Here is a 27,607-nt window from a genome sequence, read left to right on the forward strand (position 1 = left end):
GGTCCTGGGGATTCTTTGGCTTTTAGTTTCTTAAGTTTCTCTAATTTTTTTTTCTCTGCTGATATTAATTACTTTAAGTTCCTCATTCTTATCGGCACCTTGGTGTTCTCTTGTGGAAAGCCAGTTGGTAAAGGATGATATTGGAGACAGTCTTAATTCACTCTTACATTAATTGGGTTTTCCCTTGAGCAAATATAAAGAGACACTAAAACTGTGGGTGGTTCAGTTAGGAGGTGTGTGCTGGTAATGTTTCACTCTAAAAAAAAATGTAAGAGTGAATTAAGACTGTCTCCAATATCATCCTTTACCAACTGGCTTTCCACAAGAGAACACCAAGGTGCCGATAAGAATGAGGAACTTAGAGTGAAACATTACCAGCACACACCTCCTAACTGAACCACCCACAGTTTTAGTGTCTCTTTATATTTGCTCAAGGGAAAACCCAATTAATGCCTTCTACCTGTATATAATTTAACACAATTGATATAAAATTGGTTACTTGGTTACGCTCTATTTCTGGTATCTAATTTGTGTCTTCTAATGTGAAGACAGACACAAAGGGTTGAATTTTACCACAGGCTGCAGGACCCCAAATTTGGAATTAAATGGGAGCCTGAGCCTGCGTTGCTGGCAGCAGGACCAGCTCGTTGATTTTACCAGAGGCGGCCTCCTAATTGGCAGCCTCTGGGCCCGCAGTCCAATTGAGGACAGCAGGTGGGCTTCTGATGCTGCCAGCCCAATCAGAGGCACTGGCAGCTCTGTAGCCTCAGCAACCTCACTAGGAGAGGTGGGCACTGTTGAGGCAGCTAGAAGACCTCAGCGAGATAAGTATTATTTAAAATACTGGATGGCCGAGGGCACTGATCAGAGGGGAAACCCCTCCAGGGGGATTGTTTGGGCTGCAGGGGCTGCCTTTCTACCCATAGCATCCTCTTTGGGCCATGAAGTCTCTGGCTCCGATGGCCCCTGGGCTGCCACAGGGAGGCCAGCTCCGTGAAGCTGGCAGCCTCCCCAATTGGCAGGGGACTGTCCCACACCCTGCTTAATAGTCCCTAACAGTGGGCAGCCAATCCATACCCTGGGCTGCTTCCTGCTCGCCCCTGGGAATCTTTCCCGGCGGTGGGACTGTGTCAGGAAGCCGTCCTGACTCAGTTCCCTGCTATTTTAACAGCTCCTCCTCCTCCGTTCCTGCCACTTAGGGGGCTGGTAAAATATTTGTTCAACATCTCTGTCATTTCCTCATTCCCCATGATAATTTCTCCTGTCACTGCCTCTAAGGGACCAATTTTTAATTTAACTACTCTTTTTTATATACTTGTAAAAGTTCTTACAATCAGTTTTTATATTCCTAGCTAGTTTACTGCCATTCTATTTTTTTCCCTTTTTATCAATGTGTTAGTTGCTTTCTGCTGTTTTCTAAAACTGTCCCAATCTTTAGTCTTACTACTGTTCTTGGCAACTTTATAAGCCTCTTCCTTTAATCTAATATTATTTTTACTTTCCCTAGTAAGCCACAGATCAATCTTTCTTGTTGAGGTTTTGTTCTTTAATGGAACGTATTGTTGAATATTTTGAATCATTTCTTCAAATGGTTCCCGCTGTTTATTTACTGCCATACCTTTTAGTCTATTTACCCACTCAACTTTAGCTAGCTCTCCCCTCATACCTTTGTAATTGATGTTGTTTAAGTTTAAGATTCTTGTTTTGGACTGGAGTATGTTGCTCTCAAACTTAACATGCAATTTAATTGTATTATGTTCACATTTTCCCAGACAATATTTTACTATGAGATTATTAATTAACCCTGCCTCATTACACAGTAGTAGATCTAAAATAGCTTTGTTAATATTTGGTTCCACAATGTGTTGTTCTAGGAAGCTGTCATGAAAGCATTTCTACAAGCTTATCTTCCATTGCCAATTTGATTTGTCCAGTCTACATGAAAATTAAAGTCCCCCATGATTATTATATTGCCTTTGTTGCAAGCTCCATTTATTTCATGCTTCATGCTCTGTCCAACTGTATAACTACTGTTATGGGGCCTGTAAGGTACTCCCATCAGCATTTCCTGACCCTTGTTATTTCGAATCTCCACCCATAATGATTCTACTTGCTGATCTTCTGAGCCAAGGTCCTTTCTCACTACTGTCCTTATGTCATAGAGTCATAGAGTCGTACAGCATAGAAACAGGCCCTTCGGCCCATCGCGTCCATGCCGACCATAATGCCTATCTATACTAATCCCACCTGCCTGCATTAATTCCATATCCCTCTATGCCTTGCTCATTCAAGTACCTGTCCAGATGCCTCTTAAATGTCATCTTTTATTATCAGGGCTACTCCTCTTCCTTTCCATTCTGCTTGTCGTGCACTCTGAAATATTTACTTTCCAACCTTGGTCACCTTATAGCCATGTCTCTGCAGTAGTGATTATATCAAACCCATTTAGCTCTATTTTATAGAGACATTGAGTCATGATGGACAGAAGAAGGCTATTCATCCCACCGCGTCCTTGGAGGCTCTCTGTAGAACAATTCAATCAATCCCATTCCCCACTCCATCCCGGTATCCCTGCAAGTCTATTTCCTTCAAGTGCCCATCCAATTTCCATTTGAAATTATTCATCGTCCCCACTTCCACCACCCTCATAGGCAGTGAGTTCCAGGTCATTACCATAATAAAAGCAAAATACTGCAGATGCTGGAAATCTGAAATAAAAACAAGAAATTCTGGAAATTCTCAGCAGGTCCGGCAGCATCTGTGATGCCGGACCTGCTGAGAATTTCCAGAATTTCTTGTTTTTATTCCAGGTCATTACCACTTGCTGTGTAAAAAAGTTCCTCTTCACATCCCCTCTCCATCTTTTGCCCAAAACATTAAATCTGTGTCCCCGGGTCCTTGTATGATCAGCTAATGGGAACAGGTTTCCTTTGTCTTCCTTATTTAAACCTGTCAGAATCTTGTACACCTCTATCAAATCTCCCCTCAATCTCCTTTGCTCCAAGGAGAACAACCTCAGCTTCTCCAACCTAACCTTGTAGCTAAAATTCCTCATCCCTGGAACCATACTGATAAATCTCTTCTGCACCCTCTCAAGGACCCTCACATTCTTCCTAAAGTGTGGTCGCCAGAACTGGATGCAATATTCTAGTTGTGACCCAACCAGAGCTTTATAAAAGTTCAGCATAACTTCCCTGCTTTTGTGCTCAATACCACTATTTATGAAGCTGAAGATTCCATATGCTTTGCTAATTACTCTCTCAATATGTCCTGCCACCTTCAAAGATGTATGCATATGAACCACGCCCCCCACCCCCCACCCCCCCACAGTCCCCTCTATCCTGCTCACTCTTTAAAATTGCACCATTACGTCTATATTGCCTCTCCCTATCCCTTCTGCCAAAATGCATCACGTCACACTTCTCTGTACTAAATTTCATCTGTCACTTGTCTGCCCATTCTGCTAGATTATCTAAGTCCTTTTGCAGTTGATTGGTATCATCTTCACTGTTTACCACTCCTCCAAGTTTGGTATTTTTGGCAAATTTTGAAAAAGATACAACAGCAGTGGGAAATACTTAAAATGGGGATCAGCAGAGTTCAGGGGAAATACATACTGCTTAAAAAGAAACTAGCCAATAATGAAACACTAGGGATGAAAAAAGAGCGAAGGGCAAAATTAAAACTAAAGAAAAAGGCATACACTAAGTACATAGGCAACAAAGGAATACATGACAAAAGGAAATATGGAGAGAATAAAGGGAATATAAAGGGAATATTAGAGAGGTTAGGAAAGAAGCAATTAGGAAAAGAAAGAGTAAAATATAAGTAGCAAAATAAAATCAGGATAGGATTAGGGCCACTAAGGGTTACACACGATAAACTCACTTTGCCTCAGTATTTGCCAGGGACTCTTAACAGACTAAAAGGAAATTATTAGAAGAAGAGATAAAAAAAGGACATTTTTAGATAGAAAGTAGGGAGATAATTGAAAAGTCCAGAGAACCATAGAAAAATTACAGCACAGAAGGAGGCCATTCAGCCCAGTGTGTCTGTGCCAGTCGAAAAAACTAGCCGCCCAATCTAATCCCACCTTCCAGCACCTGGTCCATAGCCTTGCAGGTTACAGCATTTCAGGTGCATGTCCAGGTACCTTTTAAATGAGTTGAGGGTTTCTGCCTCCACCACCATTCCTGGCTAGCCTAACTAGCGTTTTATACAGCTCCATCATAACCTCCCTGCTCTTATATTCTATGCCTCAGCTAATAAAGGCAAGTATCCCATATGCCTTCCTAACCACTTTATCTACCTGTGCTGCTGCCTTCAGTGATCTATGGGCAAGTACACCAAGATCCCTCTGACCCTCTGTACTTCCTAGGGTCCTACCATCCATTGTATATTCCCTTGCCTTGTTAGTCCTCCCAAAACGCATCACCTCACACTTCTCAGGATTAAATTCGATTTGCCACTGCTCCGCCCATCTTACCAGCCCATCTATATCATCCTGTAATCTAAGGCTTTCCTCCTCGCTATTTATAACACCACCAATTTTCGTGTCAACTGCGAACTTACTGATCAGACCTTCTATATTCACGTCTAAATCATTAATGTACACTACAAACAGTAAGGGTCCCAGCACCGATATCTGCATTACACCACTGGCCACAGGCTTCCAATCACAAAAACAACCCTCGACCATCACCCTCTGCATCCTGCCACTAAGCCAATTTTGGATCCAGTTTGCCAAATTGCTCTGGATCCCATGGGATTCTTAACCAATCTCCCATGCGGGACCTTATCAAAAGCCTTACTGAAGTCCATGTAGACTACATCAACTGCTTTACCCTCATCTACACATCTAGTCACTGCCTTGTAAAATTCTCTCAAGTTAGTTAGACACGATCTCCCCCTGACAAAGCCATGCTGACTATCCCTGATTAATCCCTGCCTCTCCAAGTGGAAATTAATCCTGTCCCTCAGAATTTTTTCCAATAGTTTCCCTACCACTGATGTTAGACTCACCGGCCTGTAATTATCTGGTTTATCCCTGCTACCTTTCTTGAATAATGGTACCACATTTGCTGTCCTCCAGTCCTCTGGTACCTCCCCTGTGGCCAGGGCGGATTTGAAAATTTGTGTCAGAGCCCCTGCAATCTCCTCCTTCGCCTCACATAACAGACAGGGATGCATCTCATATAAAAGCAAAATACTGCGGATGCTGGAAATCTGAAATAAGAACAAGAAATGCTAGAAATACTCAGCAGGTCCGGCAGTATCTATGGAGAGAGAAGCAGAGTTAACGTTTCTGATCAGTCACCCTTCTTCAGAACTGGCAAATATTAGAAATGTGAAAGGTTTTAAGCAAGTAAAGTGGGGGTGGGGCAAGAGATAACAAAGGAGAAGGTGTAGAGAGGTCAAGGTCACAGAATATTAGAAATGTGAAAGGGCTGCACAGTGGTGCAGTGGTTAGCACCGCAGCCTCACAGCTCCAGCGACCCGGGTTCAACTCTGGGTACTGCCTGTGTGGAGTTTGCAAGTTCTCCCTGTGTCTGCGTGGGTTTTCTCCGGGTGCTCCGGTTTCCTCCCACAAGCCAAAAGACTTGCAGGTTGATAGGTTAATTGGCCATTATAAATTGCCCCTAGTATGGGTAGGTGGTAGGGAAATATAGGGACAGGTGGGGATGTGGTAGGAATATGGGATTAGTATATATGGGTGGTTGATGGTCGGCACAGACTCGGTGGGCCGAAGGGCCTGTTTCAGTGCTGTATCTCTAAACTAAACTAAACTAATAGCTGACCAGAAGGTCATGGAGCAAAGGCAAACAATATGTTAATGGTGTGTTGAAAGACAAACCATTAGTACAGAAAGGGTGTTAACGGACTGAAAATTGAACAGCCGCAAGTACAAACATGAAAAAAAAGTGGGTAAGCAAACTGAACAAACTAAGATAAAATAAAATAAAGACAAAAAAATATAAAAAAAGAAAAAAGAAATAATAACTAAAAATTAAAGTAAAATGGGGGGCCCGTAATGCTCTGAAATTATTGAACTCAATGTTCAGTCCGGCAGGCTGTAGTGTGCCTAATCGGTAGATGAGATGCTGTTCCTCGAGCTTGCGTTGATGTTCACTGGAACACTGCAGCAATCCCAGGACAGAGATGTGAGCATGAGAGCAGGGGGGAGTGTTGAAATGGCAAGCAACCGGAAGCTTGGGATCCTGCTTGCGGACTGAGCGGAGGTCTTCCGCAAAGCGGTCACCCAGTCTGTGTTTGGTCTCCCCAATGTAGAGGAGACCACATTGTGAGCAGCGAATACAGTATACTACATTGAAAGAAGTACAAGTAATCGCTGCTTCACCTGAAAGGAGTGTTTGGGACCTGGGATAGTGAGGAGAGAGGAGGTAAATGGACAGGTATTACACCTCCTGCGATTGCAGGGGAAGGTGCCGTGGGAAGGGGACGAGGTGGTGGGGGTAATGGAGGAGTGGACCAGGGTGTCACGGAGGGAACGATCCCTTCGGAATACTGACAGGGGAAGGGAGGGGAAGATGCGTTTGGTGATGGCATCACGCTGGAGATGGCGGAAATGGTGGAGGATGATCCTTTGGATATGGAAGCTAATGGGGTGGAAAGTGAGGACACGGGGAACCCTGTTGCAGTTCTGGGAGGGAGGGGAAGGGGTGAGGGTAGAGGTACAGGAAATGGGCCGGACACGGTTTAGGGCCTTGTCAACCACAGTGGGGGGGGGGTAATCCTCGGTTGAGGAAAAAGGAAGACGTATCGGAAGTGCTGTCATGGAACGTTGCATCATCAGAGCAGATGCGTCGGAGACGGAGAAACTGGGAGAATGGAATGGAGTCCTTACAGGAGGCAGGGTGTGAAGAAGTGTAGTCAAGGTAGCTGTGGGAGTCAGTGGGCTTATAATGGATATTAGTAGACAGCCTATCTCCAGAGATGGAGTCAGAGAAGTCGAGGAAGGGAAGGGAAGTGTTGGAGATGGACCATGTAAAGGTGAGAGAAGGATGGAAATTGGAAGCAAAGTTGATAAAGTTTTCCAGTTTGGGGTGGAAACAGGAAACGGCACCAATACAGTCATCAATGTACCGGAAAAAGAGTTGGGGGAGGGGGCCTAAGTAAGACTGGAACAAGGAATGTTCGACATATCCCACAAAAAGACAGGCATAACTGGGACCCATGCGGGTACCCATAGCAATACATTTTACTTGAAGGAGAAGTTGTTCAATGTGAGAACAAGTTCAGCCAGGCGGAGGAGGGTGGTGGTGAATGGGGATTGGTTGGGCCTCTGTTCAAGGAAGAAGTGGAGAGCCCTCAAACCATCCTGGTGGGGGATGGAGGTGTAGAGCGATTGGACGTCCATAGTGAAGAGGAGGCGGTTGGGGCCAGGAAACTGGAAATTGTCAAAATGACGTAGGGCGTCAGAAGAGTCATGGATGTAGGTGGGAAGAGTCTGGACCAGCGGAGAAAAGATAGAGTCATGATAGGAAGAAATAAGTTCAGTGGGGCAGGAGCAGGCTGACACAATGGGTCTGCCGGGTCAGTCCTGTTTGTGGATTTTGGGAAGGAGGTAGAAGTGGGCTGTCCGGGATACATCTCATCTGGGCCTGGGGACTTATCCACTTTTAAGCCCACTAAAACAGTTAATACTTCCTCCATTTCAATGCTAATTTGTTTAAGTATATCACAATCCCCCTCCCTGATCTCTACACCTACATCATCCTTCTCCACAGTGGACACAGATGAAAAGTAATCATTTAAACCTCACCGATGTCCTCTGGCTCCACACACAGATTGCCACTTTGGTCCCTAATGGGCCCTACTCTTTCCCTGGTTATCCTCTTGCCCTTAATATATTTATAAAACGCCTTAGGATTTTCCTTTATCTTGCCCACCAGTGTTTTTTTCATGTCCCCTCTTCGCTCTCTTAATTACTTTATTAAGTACCCCACTACACTTTCTATACTCCTCTAGTGCCTCTGCTGTTTTCAGCACTCTGAATCTGCCATAAGCCTCCTTTTTTGTTTACTGATCCAATCCTCTATATCCCTTGACATCCAGGGTTCCCTGGACTTGTTGGTCCTACCCTTCACCTCAACGGGTACATGTTGGCTCTGAACTCTCACTATTTCCTCTTTGAATGACTCCCACTGGTCTGATGTAGACTTTCCTACAAGTAGCTGCTCCCAGTCCACTTTGGCCAGATTCTGTTTTATCATATTGAAATCGGCCTTCCCCTAGTTCAGTCACTTTATTTCCAGTCCCTCTTTGTCCTTTTCCATAACTACCTTAAATCTTACAGAGCTTTGGTCACTATCCCCAAAATGCTCCCCCCACTGACATTTCTACCACTTGTCCAGCTTCATTCCCTAGGATTAGGTCCAGTACCGCCCCTTCTCTTGTCGGACTTTCTACGCACTGGCTACCAGTTCCAGCATTACATCCCTGCTTTTGTATTCTATACCTCGGCCAATAAAGGAAGCATTCCACATGCCTCTTCACCACTCTATCTACCTGTCCTGCCACCTTTAGGGACCTGTGGACATGCACTTCAAGGTCTCTCACTTCTTCTACCCCTCTCAATATCCTCCCGTTTATTGTGTATTCCCTCGCTTTATTCGCCCTCCCCAAATGCATTACCTCACACTTCTCTGGATTGAATTCTATTTGCCACTTCACCACCCACTCAACCAAACCATTGATTTCATTCTGGAGTCTACAGCTATCCTCTTCACTATCAACTACACGACCAATTTTTGTGTCATCAGCAAATTTTCCAATCGTCCCTCCCACATTTAAGTCCAAATCATTAAGTCAAACTTAGAAAGGATAAAACCCCTAGTCTGGACAGGTTGCAGAGGCACTATTACATATATAGAACAATTCATTAGAGAAGGGAATAGTGCCTGATGACTGGTAGACAGCTCATGTGATCCCTATATTTAAAAAGGAAATGGAACAGATCCAGGGAACTGTAGACCGAAAAAGAATAGAATCCTCACTCAAAGATTGAATAGAACAACATCTAGAAACTATAAACATAATAGTCAGCATGGACTCCAAAGGGAAGGTCCTGCTTGATCAGCCTTATTGAATTCTTTGAAGAAGGAATTGAAAGGGTAAATAAGGGAAATGCAGTCGATGGAATGGCTACAAAACAGGTGATACCAGATCAGCTGCCCCTTATACTCGGTACCTGATATTCAGTCCCATTGCAGTAAATGGGATGAACTATAAGGTGCTGCGTATAACTGGCAGCCAATCCGACATCACCCGTTTTGCACCACTGAGATGATTTTTTAGCCCAATGTATTTGGATTTATCAAAAGGCCTTCCATAAGGTACACATTGTAGACTCTTGACATAGGTCAGAACATGTGGAGTTAGAGAAGTAGCAGATTGGATATTGAATGTATTCAAGACAGAGGTCTATAGAATTTTGGGTACGAAGGGAATTAAGGAATATGAGGATAGTGCGGGAAGGTGGAGTTGAGACAGAAGTTTGGCGATGATCCTATTCAATGGTGGAACAAATTCAAAGGGCTAAATGGCTGACTCCTGCTCCTATTTCTTATGACCTGCTCTTATATCATGCTGGCTACAAAACAGGAAATAGAGCTGTTATATCTCAGATAGCCAGGCAGTGAAGGAGGATAGAAATGTATTTCAGTCTTTATACACTTACTAGCTTTTATTTACACAGCGACACATTACAGCGACACATTACAGGGGCAGGAATGGATGTTGGATGTTCCGGGGTTTAGATGTTTCAAAAGGAATAGGGAGGGAGGTAAAAGAGGTGGGGGAGTGGCATTGCTAATCAGGGATAGTATCACAGCTGCAGAAAGGGAGGTCGTCGAGGAGGGTTTGTCTACTGAGTCATTATGGGTGGAAGTCAGAAACAGGAAAGGAGCAGTCACTTTGTTGGGAGTTTTCTATAGACCCCCCAATAGCAACAGAGACATGGAGGAACAGATTGGGAGGCAGATTTTGGAAAGGTGCAGAAGTAACAGGGTTGTTGTCATGGGTGACTTCAACTTCCCTAATATTGATTGGAACCTCCTTAGTGCAAATAGTTTGGATGGAGCAGTTTTTGTCAGGTGTGGCCAGGAAGGTTTCCTGACTCAATATGTAGATAGGCCAACTAGAGGGGAGACTATGTTGGACTTGGTGCTTGGCAACGAACCAGGCCAGGTGACAGATCTCTCGGTGGGAGAACATTTCGGTGATAGTGATCACAACTCCCTGACCTTTACTATAGTCATGGAGAGGGACAGGAGCAGACGGGATGGGAAAATATTTAATTGGGGGAGGGGGAATTACAATGCTATTAGGCAGGAACTGGGGAGCATAAATTGGGAACAGATGTTCTCAGGGAAATGCACGACAGAAATGTGGAGGTTGTTTAGGGATCACTTGCTGCGACTGCTGGATAGGTTTGTCCCAATGAGGCAGGGAAGGGATGGTAGGGTGAAGGAACCTTGGATGACAAGAGATGTGGAACAGCTAGTCAAGAGGAAGAAGGAAGCTTACTTAAGGTTGAGGAAGCAAGGATCAGACAGGGCTCTAGAGGGTTACAAGGTAGCCAGGAAGGAACTGAAGAATGGACTTAGGAGAGCTAGAAGGGGACATGAAAAAGTCTTGGCGGGTAGGATTAAGGAAAATCCCAAGGCGTTCTACACTTATGTGAGGAACAAGAGGATGGCCAGAGTGAGGATAGGGCCGATCAGGGATAGTGGAGGGAACTTGTGCCTGGAGTCGGAGGAGGTAGGGGAGGTCCTAAATGAATACTTTGCTTCAGTATTCATTATTGAGAGGGACCTGGTCGTTTGTGAGGACAGCGTGGAACAGGCTGATATGCTCAAACAGGTTGAGGTTAAGAGGGAGGATGTGCTGGAAATTTTGAATGATATGAGGACAGATAAGTCCCCAGGGCCAGACGGGATATACCCAAGGATATTACGCGAAGCGAGGGAAGAGATTGCCGCGCCTTTGGCGATGATCTTTGCATCCTCACTGTCCATTGGAGTAGTACCGGATGATTGGAGGGTGGCAAATGTTGTTCCCTTGTTCAAGAAAGGGAATAGGGATAACCCTGGGAATTATAGACCAGTCAGCCTTACGTCAGTAGTGGGCAAATTATTGGAGAGGATTCTGAGAGACAGGATTTATGATTATTTGGAAAAGCATGGTTTGATTAGAGACAGTCAGCATGGCTTTGTAAGGGGCAGGTCATGCCTCACAAGCCTTATTGAACTCTTTGAAGATGTGACAAAACACATTGATGAAGGAAGAGCAGTGGATGTGGTGTATATGGATTTTAGCAAGGCGTTTGATAAGGTTCCCCATGGTAGGCTCATTCAGAAAGTAAGGAGGCATGGGATTCAGGGTAAGTTGGCTGTCTGGATACAAAATTGGCTGGCCCATAGAAGTCAGAGGGTGGTAGTAGATGGAAAGTGTTCAGCATGGAGCTCGGTGACCAGTGGTGTTCCACAAGGATCTGTTCTGGGACCTCTGCTCTTTGTGATTTTTATAAATGACTTGAATGAGGAAGTGGAAGGCTGGGTTAGCAAGTTTGCCGATGACACGAAGGTTGCTGGAGTTGTGGATAGTGTGGAGGGCTGTTGTAGGTTGCAACGGGACATTGACAGGATGCAGAGCTGGACTGAGAAGTGGCAGATGGAGTTCAACCTGGAAAAGTGTGAAGTGATTCAATTTGGAAGGTCGAATTTGAATGCAGAATACAGGCTTAAAGACAGAATTCTTGGTTGTGTGGAGGAACAGAGGGATCTTGGGGTCCACGTCCATAGATCGCTCAAAGTTGCTACCCAAGTTGAAAGGGTTGTTAAGAAGGCGTATGGGGTGTTGGCTTTCATTAACAGGGGGATTGAGTTTAAGAGCCGCGAGGTTGTGCTGCAGCTCTATAAGGCCCTGGTTCGACCACACTTGGAATATTGTGTTCAGTTCTGGTCGCCTCATTATAGGAAGGATGTGGAAGCTTTAGAGAGGGTGCAGAGGAGATTTACCAGGATGCTGCCTGGACTGGAGGGCATGTCCTATGAAGAAAGATTGAGGGAGCTAGGGCTTTTCTCATTGGAGCGAAGAAGGATGAGAGGTGACTTGATAGAGGGGTACAAGATTATGAGAGGCATTAGATAGAGTGGATAGTCAGAGACTTTTTCCCAGGGTGGAAAGGGCTATCACCAGGGGGCATAATTTTAAGGTGATTGGAGGAAGGTTTCGGCGAGATGTCAGAGGTAGGTTCTTTACACAGAGAGTGGTGGGTGTGTGGAATGCGCTGCCAGCGGTGGTAGCAGAAGCAGATACATTAGGGGCATTTAAGCGACTCTTGGATAGGTACATGGATGATAGTGGAATGAAGGGTAGGTAGTTAGTTTGATCTTCGAGTAGGTTAAAGGTTCGGCACAACATCGTGGGCCGAAGGGCCTGTACTGTGCTGTACTGTTCTATGTTCTATATCAGGCATCGCCAAACCAACAACCCCAGTTTCAGCATACTCTTATAAATATGAGTGCAGGTGAATTCTCAGTTAATGTCAACCACCTGAATACAATTAAACACCCAATTAAGAAGCAAAAAACAAGAGAATAGGGGCTTAAAGTAGTAACTCATTGTCAAAAGGTGGGAGTTGATGTTCCATAAGGATTGGTGCTGGGATGACTGTTGTTCACCATTTACACAAACAATTTTGACTCTGGAATCTAAAGTACAATTTCAAAATTAACGGACGGCATCAAATTGGGTAGTGCTGTTAATACTAAGGAGGAGTCTGTGACAAAATACAGGAAGATATTAATAAACTTGCAGAATGGGCATGAAATTGGCAAATGAACTTGAATCTAGATAAGTGTGAGGTAGTCCATTTTGATAGGAAGAATAAAGAGGCCGCATACTCCTTGAAAAATAAGGAAATAAGAGTCTAAATGGGGTAGAGGCGCAGAGGGATCTGGGGGTACAGATACACAAATCACTAAAAGTAGGGGCCATTAAAAAAAGAAAGCAAAGCACTGGGGTTCACTTCTAGAGGGATAGAATTGAAAAGCAGAGTAGTTATGTTAAACTTTTATAGAACCTTGGTTAGACCATGCTTGAAGTACTGTGAACAGTTCTGGTCTCCATACTATAAAAAAGATATAGAGGCACTAGAGAAGGTGCAAAAAAGATCTACTAGAATGATACCCGAACTGAGAGGTTATACCTATCAAGAAAGACTGAACAGATTGGGTCTCTTGTCTCTAGAAAAGAGAAGACTTTTGGATGACCTGATTGAGGTCTTTAAGACAATGAAAAGGTTCGATAGGGTGGACGTAGTGAAGATGTTTTTATTTGTGGGTGAGTCCAGAACCAGGGGCCATAAATAATAAGATATTCTGTAATAAATTAATAGGAAACAGGAAAAACTTCTTTAATACCATTAAATTCCATTGAAAGTGACATGCTCCAAACACAAACAAGAATCTTAAACTTAAACAAAGCCAATTACTTAGGTATGAGGGGAGAATTGGCTAACGTTAATTGGATAAACAGACTAAAAGGTATGGCGGCAAATGAACAGTGGGAAACATTTAAAGAAACAATTCAAAATGTTCAACAAAAATACATTCCTTTGAAAATCAAAACCTCAGCCAGAAAGACCCATCCGTGGCTCACTCAGGAAGCTGAGAATAGTATTAAATTAAAAGAAGAGGGTTGCAATGTTGCAAAAATTAGCAGCAAGTCTGAGGATTGGGAATGTTTTAGAAATCAGTAAAGGGCCACCAAAAAATTGATAAAAATGGAAAAAGTAGAATGAGAGTAAACTAGCCAGCAATATAAAAACAGATTGTAAGAGCTTTTATACGTATATAGAAAGGGAGTATCTGAAGTAAACGTTGGTCGCTTAGAAGCAGAGACAGGAGAAATTATCGTGGGGAATGAGGGAATGGCAGAGGCATTGAACAAAATTTTGTGTCTGTCTTCACAGTAGAAGACACAAGTTCCATACCAGAAATAGACGGTAACCTATGGGCTAAAAAGAGTGAGGAAATTAAGGAAATTAATATCAGCATAGAAAAAGTATTAGCGAAACTTAAGGGACTAAAATATGTCAAATCCCCAGGACAGATGGCCTACACCCTAGGGTTCTAAAAGAAATAGCTGCAGAGATAGTGGATATGCTAGCTATGATTTTCCAAAATTCCTTCGATTCAGGAACGGTCCCATCAGATTGGAAGTTAGCAAATGTTACACCACTTTTCAAGAAAGGAGGGAGAGAGAAAACAGGGAACTACAGGCCAGTTAGCTTAACATCAGTCGTTGGGAAAATGCTGGAATCTATTATTACGGAAGTCTTAACAATGCACTTAGCAAAGCACAGTATGATTAGAACAAGTCAACATAGGGAAAGGGGAATCTAGTTTGACAAATTTATTAGAGTTTTTTGAGGATGTAACTAGTAGGGTAGATAAAGGGGAACCAGTAGATGTAGTATACCTGGATTTCCAAAAGGCATTCGATAAGGTGCCACACAAAAGGTTAATAGGCAAGATAAGGGCTCATGGAGTTGGAGGTAATGTATTAGCATGGATAGAGGATTGGTTAAGGAAGCAAAGAGTGGGCATAAAGGAGCATTTTCAAGTTGGCAGACAGTGAATAGTGGGGTGCCACAAGGATCTGTGCTGGGGCCTCAGCTATTTACAATATATATTAATGCCTTAGATGATGAGACAGAGAGTAATGTATCTAAGTTTGCCGATGATACAAAGCTCGTTGGAAAGGTAAGCTGCGGGGAGGACATAGAGAGGCTGCAAAGAGACATAGACAGGTTAAGTGAGTGGGCCCCAAGATGGCAAATAGAGTATAATGTAGGGAAGTGTGAAGTTATTCAATTCGGTCATAAGAATAGAAAAGCAGAATATTTTTTAAAAGGTGTGAAACTTCTAAGTGTTGCTGTTCAAAGAAACTTAGGTGTGCTTGTACAAGGAATGTAGAAACTTAGCATGCAGGAAGGCAAGCAATTAGGAAGGCAAATGGCATGTTGGCCTTTATTGCAAGGGGATTGGAGTACAGGAATAAAGAAATCTTGCTACAGTTGTACAGGGTTTTGGTAAGACCACATCTGGAATACTGTGTGCAGTTTTGGTCTCCACATTTAAGAAAGAATATACTTGCACTTGAGGCAGTGCAGTGAAGATTTACTAAATTGGTCCCTGGGATGAGGGGGTTGTCCTCTGGTGAGAGGCTGTGTAAACTGGGCCTATATTCTCTGGAGTTCAGAAGAATGAGAGATGATCTAATTGTAACATACAAGATTCTGAAAGGGTTTGATAGGGTAGAAGCTGAGAGATTGTTCCAACTGGTCAGGGAATCTAGAACACGGGGACACAGTCTCAGGATAAGGGGCCAATCATTCAGGACGGAGATGAGGAGAAATTACTTAATTACTTCACTCAAAGGTTGTGAATCTTTGGAATTCTCTACCCCAGAGGGTTGTGGGTGCTCCATCATTGAATAGGTTTAAGGCTGGGATAGACAGATTTTTGGTCTCGTAGGGAATTGAGGGATATGGGGAGCGGGCAGGAAAGTGAAATTGAAGCCTAAGGTCAGCCACAATCCTATTGAATGGCGGAGCAGGCTCGATGGGCCGAATGGTCTTTTCTTGCTCCTATTTATTGTGTTCATTACTGAGAGAGTGGTTAGAATGTTGACCTTGCTACCACATAGAGTTGTTGAAGCGAATACCATAGATGCATTTAAGGGGAAGTAGATAACGTATAAGGAAGGAAGTAAAAGAAGGATATGCTAATAGGGTGAGATGAAGAGGGGTGGGAGGAGGCCCTTGTGGAGCATAAACACCCACAAGGACCAACTGGTCCGAATATCCTGTTTCTGTGCTGTATATTCTATGTAAGAATGCTGCCTGGTGTGAGGAAATACAAATGCAAAGAAAGATTTGAAGAATTAGATCTTTGTTCATTAGAACAACACAGGTTACAGGGAGATAACATAGACGTTTAAAATGATGAAAGGTTGGGACAGGATAGGTAGACGCAGACTGTTTCTAGTAACTGAGGCTCCAGAACGAGGGGTCATAGATAGAAGATCAAATGTAAGAGATTTAAAACAGAGGGCAGGAGAAACTTCTTCACAAAGAGAGTTAAGAGGCTGTGGAATTCACTTCTCAGTTTAGTGGTTGAGGCAGAAACTGTCAACATTTAAAATGAGACTAGAGGTGGATTAAGGAGAAGGGAATAAAGGGATTTGGGAACAAAGCGGGGGAAATAGAAGTTACAACAGAGTAACAGGCCATTTGTCCCAACCAATTTGTTTTGTATTTCTAATCACATTTACCCATCCTATTGCAACAAAAAATGTATTGATGGCACAGTTGCAACAGGAGCCTTACCTCACCGCTCAAAGTTGCACAGTTATTTGGCTAGCCTAATACAAAACTAATTCTTTCATTAGTCAGTGCTGTCTTATGAAGGATGGACTATACTCTGTAATACAAACTAAATCAATTATTTGTTCCAACAGATCCGAGCTGGCCTGGTTTGTCTGAGTCAAAGAATTCTTGGCCCGTGCACAATTGTACAAGGAGCGCTGGAAAATATTCTGAATGAAACAACTCAAGAATTTTATGATAGTACCATCAGCTTCCTGAAGGTAATGCTGTGCTGAATATTCCAGCCAGACTCTGCCTATCCTGGGCCAGACTGGACAGAGTCATAGCAGTCTCTGGTCAGCTTCTGGTCAGCTTCTGGTTAGTCTCTGGTCAGTCTCTGGTCAGTCGCTGGTCAGACTCTAGTCAGTCTCTGGTCAGATTCTGTTTAGTCTCTGATCAGTCGCTGGTCAGACTCTAGTCAGTCTCTGGTCAGCTTCTGGTTAGTCTCTGGTCAGTCTCTGGTTAGTCTCTGGTCAGTCTCTAGTCAGTCTCTGGTCAGATTCTGTTTAGTCTCTGGTCAGTCGCTGGTCAGACTCTAGTCAGTCTCTGGTCAGATTTTGTCTAGTCTCTGGTCAGACTCTAGTCAGTCTCTGGTCAGCTTCTGGTTAGTCTCTGGTCAGTCTCTGGTCAGTCGCTGGTCAGACTCTAGTCAGTCTCTGGTCAGCTTCTGGTTAGTCTCTGGTCAGTCTCTGGTCAGTCGCTGGTCAGACTCTAGTCAGTCTCTGGTCAGATTTTGTCTAGTCTCTGGTCAGACTCTAGTCAGTCTCTGGTCAGCTTCTGGTTAGTCTCTGGTCAGTCTCTGGTCAGATTTTGTCTAGTCTCTGGTCAGTCTCTGGTCAGTCTCTGGTCAGATTCTGGTCAGTCGCTGGTCAGACTCTGGTCAGATTCTTGTCAGTCTCTGGTCAGTCGCTGGTGAGACTCTAGTCAGTCTCTGGTCAGATTCTGTTTAGTCTCTGGTCAGTCGCTGGTCAGACTCTAGTCAGTCTCTGGTCAGATTTTGTCTAGTCTCTGGTCAGTCTCTGGTCAGACTCTAGTCAGTCTCTGATCAGCTTCTGGTTAGTGTCTGGTCAGTCTCTGGTCAGTCTCTGGTCAGATTATGGTCATTCACTGGTGAGACTCTAGTCAGTCTCTGGTCAGATTCTGTTTAGTCTCTGGTCAGTCGCTGGTCAGACTCTAGTCAGTCTCTGGTCAGATTTTGTCCAGTCTCTGGTCAGACTCTAGTCAGTCTCTGGTCAGCTTCTGGTTAGTCTCTGGTCCGTCTCTGGTCAGATTCTGGTCAGTCTCTGGTCAGTCGCTGGTGAGACTCTAGTCAGTCTCTGGTCAGATTCTGTTTAGTCTCTGGTCAGTCGCTGGTCAGACTCTAGTCAGTCTCTGTTCAGTCTCTGGTTTGATTCTGGTCAGTCTCTGGTCAGTCTCTGGTCAGTCGCTGGTCAGTCGCTGGTCAGACTCTAGTCAGTCTCTGGTCAGTCGCTGGTCAGACTCTAGTCAAACTCTGGTCTATCTCTGGTCAGTCTCTGGTCAGTCGCTGGTCAGTCACTGGTCAGACTCTAGTCAGTCTCTGGTCAGACTCTAGTCAGTCTCTGGTCAGTCTCTGGTCAGTCTCTGGTCAGATTCTGGTCAGTCTCTGATCAGTCTCTGGTCAGTCTCTGGTCAGAAGCTAGTCAGAATCTAGTCAGTCTCTGGTCAGACTCTAGTCAGTCTCTAGTCAGTAGTCAGACTCTAGTCAGTGTCTAGTCAGACTCTAGTCAGTCTCTAGTCAGTCTCTGGTCAGTCTCTGGTCAGACTCTAGTCAGTCTCTGGTCAGTCTCTGGTCAGACTCTAGTCAGTCTCTGGTCAGTCTCTGGTCAGACTCTAGTCAGACTCTAGTCAGTCTCTAGTCAGACTCTAGTCAGTCTCTAGTCAGTCTCTGGTCAGTCTCTGGTCAGACTCTAGTCAGTCTCTGGTCAGTCTCTGGTCAGACTCTAGTCAGTCTCTGGTCAGTCTCTGGTCAGACTCTAGTCAGTCTCTGGAACAACAATGTTGTTCCTTAATTTAAGAAGGGTAGCAAGGATAATCCAGGAAATTATAGGCCGGTGAGCCTTACGTCAGTGGTAGGGAAATTATTAGAAAGGATTCTTCGGGACAGGATTTACTCCCATTTGGAAACAAACTAACTTATTAGCGAGAGGCAGCATGGTTTTGTGAAGGGGAGGTCGTGTCTTACTAATTTGATTGAGTTTTTTGAGGAAGTGACGAAGATGATTGATGAAGGAAGGGCAGTGGATGTTATCTATATGGAGTTCATTAAAGCCTTTGACAAGGTCCCTCATGGCAGACTGGTACAAAAGGTGAAGTCACACGAGATCAGAGGTGAGCTGGCAAGATGGATACAGAACTGGCTCGGTCATTGAAGACAGAGGGTACCAGTGGATGGGTGCTTTTCTGAATGGAGGGATGTGACTAGTGGTGTTCCGCAGGGATCAGTGCTGGGACCTTTGCTGTTTGTAGTATATATAAATGATTTGGAGGAAAATGTAGCATGTCTGATTAGTAAGTTTGCGGACAACACAAAGGTTGGTGGAGTTGGGGATAGTGATGAGGATTGTCAGAGGATACAGCAGGATATAGATCGGTTGGAGACTAGGGCGGAGAAATGGCAGATGGAGTTTAATCCGGACAAATGTGAGGTAATGCATTTTGGAAGGTCTAATGAGGTGGGAAGTATACAGTAAATGGCAGAACCCTTAGGAGTATTGACAGGCAGAGAGATCTGGCCGTACAGGTCCACAGGTCACTGAAAGTGGCAACGCAGGTGGATAAGGTAGTCAAGAAGGCATACAGCATGCTTGCCTTCATCGGTCGGGCCATAGAGTATAAAAATAGGCAAGTCATGTTGCAGCTGTACAGAACTTTAGTTGGGCCACACTTAGAATATTGCGTGCAATTCTGGTCGCCACACTACCAGAAGGACGTGGAGGCTTTGGAGAGGGTACAGAGGAGGTTTACCAGGATGTTGCCTGGTCTGGAGGGCATTAGCTATGAGGAGAGGTTGGAAAAACTCGGATTGTTTTCACTGGAATGACGGAGGTGGAGGGGCGACATGATAGAGGTTTACAAAGTTATGAGCGGCATGGACAGAGTGGATAGTCAGAAGCTTTTTCCCAGGGTGGAAGAGTCAGTTACTAGGGGACAGGTTTAAGGTGAGAGGGGCAAAGTTTAGAGGGGATGTGCGAGGCAAGTTCTTTACACAGAGGGTGGTGAGTGCCTGGAACTTGCTGCCGGGGGAGGCGGTGGAAGCAGGTATGATAGCGACGTTTAAGAGGCATCTTGACAAATACATGAATAGGATGGGAATAGAGGGATACCATCCCTGGAAGTGCAGAAGGTTATAGTTTCGGCAGGCATCAAGATCAGCGCAGGCTTGGAGGGCTGAATGGCCTGTTCCTGTGCTGTACTGTTCTTTGGTCAGGTTCTAGTCAGTCTCTGGTCAAATTTTGGTTAGTCTCTGGTCAGATTCTGGTCAGTCTATAATCAGTCTCTGGTCAGACTTTAGTCAGATTCTGTTTATTTTTATTTATTTAGAGATACAGCACTGAAACAGGCCCTTCGGCCCACCGAGTGTGTGCCGGTCTACAACCACCCACTTATACTAACTCTACAGTAATCCCATATTCCCTACCACCTACATACACGAGGGGCAATTTACAATGGCCAATTTACCGATCACGTGCAAGTCTTTGGCGGTGGGAGGAAACCGGAGCACCCAGTGAAAACCCACGCGGTCACAGGGAAAACTTGCAAACTCCACACAGGCAGTACCCAGAATTGAACCCGGGTCCCTGGAGCTGTGAAGCTGCAGTGCTAACCACTGCGCCACTGTGCCGCACATAGTCTCTGGTCAGTCTCTGGTCAGTCTCTGGTCAGACTCTAGTCAGTCTCTGGTCAGATTCTGTTTAAGTCTCTGGTCAGTCTCTGGTCAGATTCTGTTTAGTCTCTGGTCAGTCTCTGGTCAGATTCTGTTTAAGTCTCTGGTCAGTCTCTGGTCAGATTCTGTTTAGTCTCTGGTCAGTCTCTGGTCAGATTCTGTTTAAGTCTCTGGTCAGTCTCTGGTCAGATTCTGTTTAAGTCTCTGGTCAGTCTCTGGTCAGATTCTGTTTAGTCTCTGGTCAGTCTCTGGTCAGATTCTGTTTAAGTCTCTGGTCAGTCTCTGGTCAGATTCTGTTTAGTCTCTGGTCAGATTCTGTTTAGTCTCTGGTCAGTCTCTGGTCAGATTCTGTTTAGTCTCTGGTCAGTGTCTGGTCAGATTATGTTCAGTCTCTGGTCAGTCTCTGGTCAAACTCTAGTCAGTCTCTGGTCAGATTCTAGTCAGTCTCTGGTCAGATTCTGTTTAGTCTCTGGTCAGTCTCTGGTCAGATTCTGTTTAGTCTCTGGTCAGTGTCTGGTCAGATTATGTTCAGTCTCTGGTCAGTCTCTGGTCAAACTCTAGTCAGTCTCTGGTCAGTCTCTGGTCAGTCTTGTAAAATTCTAGTCAGTCTCTGGTCAGTCTCTGGTCAAACTCTAGTCAGTCTCTGGTCAGTCTCTGGTCAGTCTCTTGTAAAATTCTAGTCAGTCTCTGGTCAGTCTCTGGTCAGTCTCTGGTCAGTCTCTTGTAAAATTCTAGTCAGTCTCTGGTCAGTCTCTGGTCAGTCTCTGGTCAGATTCTGGTTAGTCTCTCGTCAGTCTCTGGTCAAACTCTGGTCAAACTCTAGTCAGTCACTGGTCAGTCTCTGGTAAAATTCTAGTCAGTCTCTGGTCAGTCTCTGGTCAATCTCTGGTAAAATTCTAGTCAGTCTCTGGTCAGTCTCTGGTCAAACTCTAGTCAGTCACTGGTCAGTCTCTGGTCAAACTCTAGTCAGTCTCTGGTCAGTCTCTGGTAAAATTCTGGTCAGACTCTGGTCTGACTCTGGTCAGTCTCTGGTCAGTCTCTGGTCAATCTCTGGTCAGACTCTGGTCAGACTCTGGTCAATCTCTGGTCAATCTCTGGTCAGTCTCTGGTCAGTCTCTAGTCAGTCTCTGGTCAGTCTCTGGTCAATCTCTGGTCAATCTCTGGTCAGACTCTAGTCAGTCTCTGGTCAGATGCTAGTCAGTCTCTGGTCAGTCTCTTTCAGCCTCTGGTCAGCCTCTGGTCAGTCTCTGGTCAAACTCTATTCAGTCTCTGATCAGTCTCTGATCAGTCTCTAGTCAGTCTCTAGTCAGTCTCTAGTCAGTCTCTGATCAGTCTCTGGTCAATCTCTGGTCAATCTCTGGTCAGTCTCTGGTCAGACTCTGGTCAATCTCTGGTCAATCTCTGGTCAGTCTCTGGTCAGTCTCTAGTCAGTCTCTGGTCAGTCTCTGGTCAATCTCTGGTCAATCTCTGGTCAGACTCTAGTCAGTCTCTGGTCAGCCGCTAGTCAGTCTCTGGTCAGTCTCTTTCAGCCTCTGGTCAGCCTCTGGTCAGTCTCTGGTCAAACTCTATTCAGTCTCTGATCAGTCTCTGATCAGTCTCTGATCAGTCTCTGATCAGTCTCTAGTCAGTCTCTGATCAGTCTCTGGTCAGTCTCTGGTCAAACTCTAGTCAGTCTCTAGTCAGTCTCTGGTCAGTCTCTGGTAAGTCTCTGGTCAAGCTCTGGTCAGTTTCTGGTCAAACTCTCGTCAGATTCTGTTTTGTCTCTGGTCAGATTCTGGTCAGTCTCTGGTCAGTCTCTGGTCAGTCTCTGGTCAAACTCTGGTTAGTCTCTGGTCAAACACTCGTCAGATTCTGTTTTGTCTCTGGTCAGATTCTGGTCAGTTTCTGGTCAGTCTCTGGTCAGTCTCTGGTCAAACTCTAGTCAGTCTCTGGTCAGTCTCTGATCAGTCTCTGGTCAGTCTCTGGTCAAACTCTGGTCAGTCTCTGGTCAAACTCTCGTCAGATTCTGTTTTGTCTCTGGTCAGATTCTGGTCAGTCTCTGGTCAGTCTCTGGTCAGTCTCTGGTCAGTCTCTGGTCAAACTCTGGTCAGTCTCTGGTCAAACTCTCATCAGATTCTGTTTTGTCTCTGGTCAGATTCTGGTCAGTTTCTGGTCAGTCTCTGGTCAGTTTCTGGTCAGTCTCTGGTCAAACTCTAGTCAGTCTCTGGTCAGTGTCTGGTCAAACTCTGTTTAGTCTCTGGTCAGATTCTGGTCAGACTCTGGTCAGTCTCTGGTCAGTTTCTGGTCAGTCTCTGGTCAAACTCTAGTCAGTCTCTGGTCAGTGTCTGGTCAAACTCAGTTTAGTCTCTGGTCAGTCTCTGGTCAGATTCTGGTCAGACTCTAGTCAGACTCTAGTCAGTCTCTGGTCAGTTTCTGGTCAGTCTCTGGTCAAACTCTAGTCAGTCTCTGGTCAGATTCTGGTCAGACTCTGGTCAGTCTCTGGTCAGTTTCTGGTCAGTCTCTGGTCAGATTCTGGTCAGACTCTAGTCAGTCTCTAGTCAGTCTCTGTTCAGTCTCTGTTCAGTCTCTGGTCAGTCTCTGGTCAAGCTGGATAGGTTTGTCCCGATGAGGCAAGGAAGGGATGGTAGGGTGAAGGAACCTTGGATGACAAGAGATGTGGAACAGCTAGTCAAGAGAAAGAAGGAAGCTTACTTAAGGTTGAGGAAGCAAGGATCAGACAGGTCACTAGAGGGTTACAAGGCAGCCAGGAAGGAACTGAAGAATGGACTTAGGAGAGCTAGAAGGGGACATGAAAAAGTCTTGGCGGGTAGGATTAAGGAAAATCCCAAGGCGTTCTACACTTATGTGAGGAACAAGAGGATGGCCAGAGTGAGGGTAGGACCGATCAGGGATAGTGGAGGGAACTTGTGCCTGGAGTCGGAGGAGGTAGGGGAGGTCCTCAATGAGTACTTTGCTTCTGTATTCACAAGTGAGAGGGACCTGGACGTTTGTGAGGACAGCGAGAAACAGGCTGATATGCTCGAACAGGTTGATGTTAAGAAGGAGGATGTGCTGGAAATTTTGAAAGACATGAGGATAGATAAGTCCCCAAGGCCAGACGGGATATACCCAAGGTTTTTACGCGAAGCGAGGGAAGAGATTGCTGCGCCTTTGGCGATGATCTTTGCGTCCTCACTGTCCAGTGGAGTAGTACCAGATGATTGGAGGGTGGCAAATGTTATTCCCTTGTTCAAGAAAGGGAATAGGGATAACCCTGGGAATTACAGACCAGTCTGTCTTACGTCGGTGGTGGGCAAATTATTGGAGAGGATTCTGAGAGACAGGATTTATGATTATTTGGAAAAGCATAGTTTGATTAGAGATAGTCAGCATGGCTTTGTAAGGGGCAGGTCATGCCTCACAAGCCTTATTGAATTCTTTGAGGATGTGACAAAACACATTGATGAGGGAAGAGCAGTGGATGTGGTGTATATGGATTTTAGCAAGGCGTTTGATAAGGTTCCCCATGGTAGGCTCATTCAGAAAGTAAGGAGGCATGGGATACAGGGAAATATGGCTGTCTGGATACAGAATTGGCTGGCCCATAGAAGACAGAGGGTGGTAGTAGATGGAAAGTACTCAGCCTGGAGCTCGGTGACCAGTGGTGTTCCGCAGGGATCTGTTCTGGGACCTCTGCTCTTTGTGATTTTTATAAATGACTTGGATGAGGAAGTGGAAGGCTGGGTTAGTAAGTTTGCCGATGACACAAAGGTTGCTGGAGTTGTGGATAGTGTGGAGGGCTGTTGTAGGTTGCAACGGGACATTGACAGGATGCAGAGCTGGGCTGAGAAGTGGCAGATGGAGTTCAACCTGGAAAAGTGTGAAGTGATTCATTTTGGAAGGTCGAATTTGAATACAGAATACAGGCTTAAAGACAGGATTCTTGGCAGTGTGGAGGAACAGAGGGATTTTGGGGTCCACGTCCATAGATCGCTCAAAGTTGCTACCCAAGTTGATAGGGTTGTTAAGAAGGCGTATGGTGTGTTGCCTTTCATTAACAGGGGGATTGAGTTTAAGAGCCGTGAGGTTATGCTGCAGCTCTATAAAGCCCTGGTTAGACCACACTTGGAATATTGTGTTCAGTTCTGGTCTCCTCATTATAGGAAGGATGTGGAAGCTTTAGAGAGGGTGCAGAGGAGATTTACCAGGATGCTGCCTGGACTGGAGGGCATGTCTTATGAAGAAAGATTGAGGGAGCTAGGGCTTTTCTCATTGGAGCGAAGAAGGATGAGAGGTGACTTGATAGAGGTGTACGATGAGATGATGAGAGGCATAGATAAAGTGGATAGCCAGAGACTTTTTCCCAGGGCTGAAAGGGCTATCACCAGGGGGCATAATTTTAAGGTGATTGGAGGAAGGTTTAGGGGAGATGCCAGAGGTAGGTTCTTTACACAGAGAGTGGTGGGTGCGTGGAATGCACTGCCAGCGGTGGTAGTAGAAGCAGATACATTAGGGACATTTAAGCGACTCTTGGATAGGTACATGGATGATAGTAGAATAAAGGGTATGTAGGTAGTTTGATCTTAGAGTAGGTTAAAGGGTCGGCACAACATCGGGGGCCGAAGGGCCTGCAATGTGCTGTACTGTTCTATATTCTATTTTCTAAACTCTAGTCAGTCTCTGATCAGTCTCTGGTCAAACTCTAGTCAGTCTCTGGTCAGTCTCCGGTCAAACTCTGGTCAGTCTCTGGTCAGTCTCTGGCCAGACTCTAGTCAGTCTCTGGCCAGACTCTAGTTAGTCTCTGGTCAGACTCTAGTCAGACTCTAGTCAGACTTTAGTCAGACTCTAGTCAGTCTCTGGTCAGACTCTAGTCAGTCTCTGGTCAGACTCTAGTCAGACTCTAGTCAGTCTCTAGTCAGTCTCTGGTCAGTCCCTGGTCAGACTCTAGTCAGTCTCTAGTCAGTCTCTAGTCAGTCTCTGGTCAGTCCCTGGTCAGACTCTAGTCAGTCTCTAGTCAGTCTCTGGTCAGTCCCTGGTCAGACTCTAGTCAAACTCTAGTCAGTCTCTGGTCAGACTCTAGTCAGTCTCTAGTCAGTCTCTGGTCAGTCCCTGGTCAGACTCTAGTCAGTCTCTAGTCAGTCTCTAGTCAGTCTCTGGTCAGTCTCTGGTCAGTCCCTGGTCAGACTCTAGTCAGTCTCTAGTCAGTCTCTGGTCAGTCCCTGGTCAGTCTCTAGTCAGTCTATAGTCAGTCTCTGGTCAGTCTCTGGTCAGTCCCTGGACAGACTCTAGTCAGTCTCTGGCCAGACTCTAGTCAGACTCTAGTCAGACTCTAGTCAGTCTCTGGTCAGACTCTAGTCAGACTCTAGTCAGACTCTAGTCAGTCTCTGGTCAGTCTCTAGTCAGTCTCTGGTCAGTCTCTGGTCAGTCCCTGGTCAGACTCTGGTCAGACACCAGTCAGACTCTAGTCAGACTCTAGTCAGTCTCTAGTCAGTCTCTGGTCAGTCTCTGGTCAGTCCCTGGTCAGACTCTAGTCAGTCTCTAGTCAGTCTCTAGTCAGTCTCTGGTCAGTCTCTGGTCAGTCTCTGGTCAGTCCCTGGTCAGACTCTAGTCAGACTCTAGTCAGTCTCTGGTCAGACTCTAGTCAGTCTCTGGTCAGACTCTAGTCAGACTCTAGTCAGACTCCAGTCAGTCTCTAGTCAGTCTCTGGTCAGTCCCTGGTCAGACTCTAGTCAGACTCTAGTCAGTCTCTGGTCAGTCTCTGTTCAGACTCTAGTCAGACTCTAGTCAGACTCTAGTCAGTCTCTGGTCAGACTCTAGTCAGACTCTAGTCAGACTCTAGTCAGACTCCAGTCAGTCTCTAGTCAGTCTCTGGTCAGTCTCTGGTCAGACTCTAGTCAGACTCTAGTCAGACTCTAGTCAGTCTCTAGTCAGTCTCTGGTCAGTCTCTGGTCAGACTCTAGTCAGTCTCTAGTCAGTCTCTATTCAGTCTCTGGTCAGTCTCTGGTCAGTCCCTGGTCAGACTCTAGTCAGACTCTAGTCAGTCTCTAGTCAGTCTCTGGTCAGACTCTAGTCAGTCTCTAGTCAGTCTCTGGTCAGACTCGAGTCAGACTCTAGTCAGACTCTAGTCAGTCTCTAGTCAGTCTCTGGTCAGTCCCTGGTCAAACTCTAGTCAGTCTCTGGTCAGTCTCTGGTCAGTCTCTGGTCAGACTCTAGTCAGACTCTCGTCAGACTCTAGTCAGTCTCTAGTCAGTCTCTAGTCAGTCTCTGGTCAGTCCCTGGTCAGACTCTAGTCAGTCTGTAGTCAGTCTCTAGTCTCTGGTCAGTCTCTGGTCAGTCCCTGGTCAGACTCTAGTCAGACTCTAGTCAGTCTCTAGTCAGTCTCTGGTCAGTCCCTGGTCAAACTCTAGTCAGTCTCTGGTCAGTCTCTGGTCAGACTCTAGTCATACTCTAGTCAGTCTCTAGTCAGTCTCTAGTCAGTCTCTGGTCAGTTCCTGGTCAGACTCTAGTCAGTCTCTAGTCAGTCTCTGGCCAGACTCTAGTCAGTCTCTGGTCAGACTCTAGTCAGACTCTAGTCAGACTCTAGTCAGACTCTAGTCAGTCTCTGGTCAGACTCTAGTCAGTCTCTGGTCAGACTCTAGTCAGACTCTAGTCAGACTCTAGTCAGTCTCTAGTCAGTCTCTGGTCAGACTCTGGTCAGTCCCTGGTCAGACTCTGGTCAGTCTCTAGTCAGTCTCTAGTCAGTCTCTGGTCAGTCTCTTGTCAGTCTCTTGTCAGTCCCTGGTCTGACTCTCGTCAGACTCTAGTCAGTCTCTAGTCAGTCTCTGGTCAGTCTCTGGTCAGACTCTAGTCAGACTCTAGTCAGTCTCTAGTCAGTCTCTGGTCAGTCTCTGGTCAGTCCCTGGTCAGACTCTAGTCAGTCTCTAGTCAGTCTCTGGTCAGTCCCTGGTCAAACTCTAGTCAGTCTCTGGTCAGTCCCTGGTCAAACTCTAGTCAGTCTCTGGTCAGTCTCTGGTCAGTCTCTGGTCAGACTCTAGTCAGACTCTAGTAAGTCTCTAGTCAGTCTCTGGTCAGTCCCTGGTCAGACTCTAGTCAGTCTCTGGTCAGTCTCTGGTCAGTCCCTGGTCAGACTCTAGTCAGTCTTTGGTCAGTCCCTGGTCAGACTCTAGTCAGTCTCTGGTCAGTCTCTGGTCAGTCCCTGGTCAGACTCTAGTCAGTCTCTGGTCAGTCTCTGGTCAGTCTCTGGTCAGTCTATAGTCAGTCTCTGG

The 27,607-nt window shown here is 45.5% G+C and overlaps 1 protein-coding gene across 1 annotated transcript in view; it reads left to right on the forward strand.

Annotated features, from left to right (window-relative positions):
* tat (tyrosine aminotransferase) overlaps window positions 1-27,607 on the forward strand; it is a 162,332-nt gene that overhangs the window by 81,124 nt on the left and 53,601 nt on the right. Inside the window, exon 9 of the mRNA XM_068048945.1 lies at window positions 16,552-16,680. Within this exon, the coding sequence (XP_067905046.1) occupies window positions 16,552-16,680 (129 nt within the window). The remainder of the gene's footprint in view (window positions 1-16,551; window positions 16,681-27,607) is intronic.

Source organism: Heterodontus francisci, chromosome 17 (genome assembly GCF_036365525.1).
Source record: "Heterodontus francisci isolate sHetFra1 chromosome 17, sHetFra1.hap1, whole genome shotgun sequence".
In the NCBI taxonomy this organism is placed as follows: Eukaryota; Metazoa; Chordata; class Chondrichthyes; order Heterodontiformes; family Heterodontidae; genus Heterodontus; species Heterodontus francisci.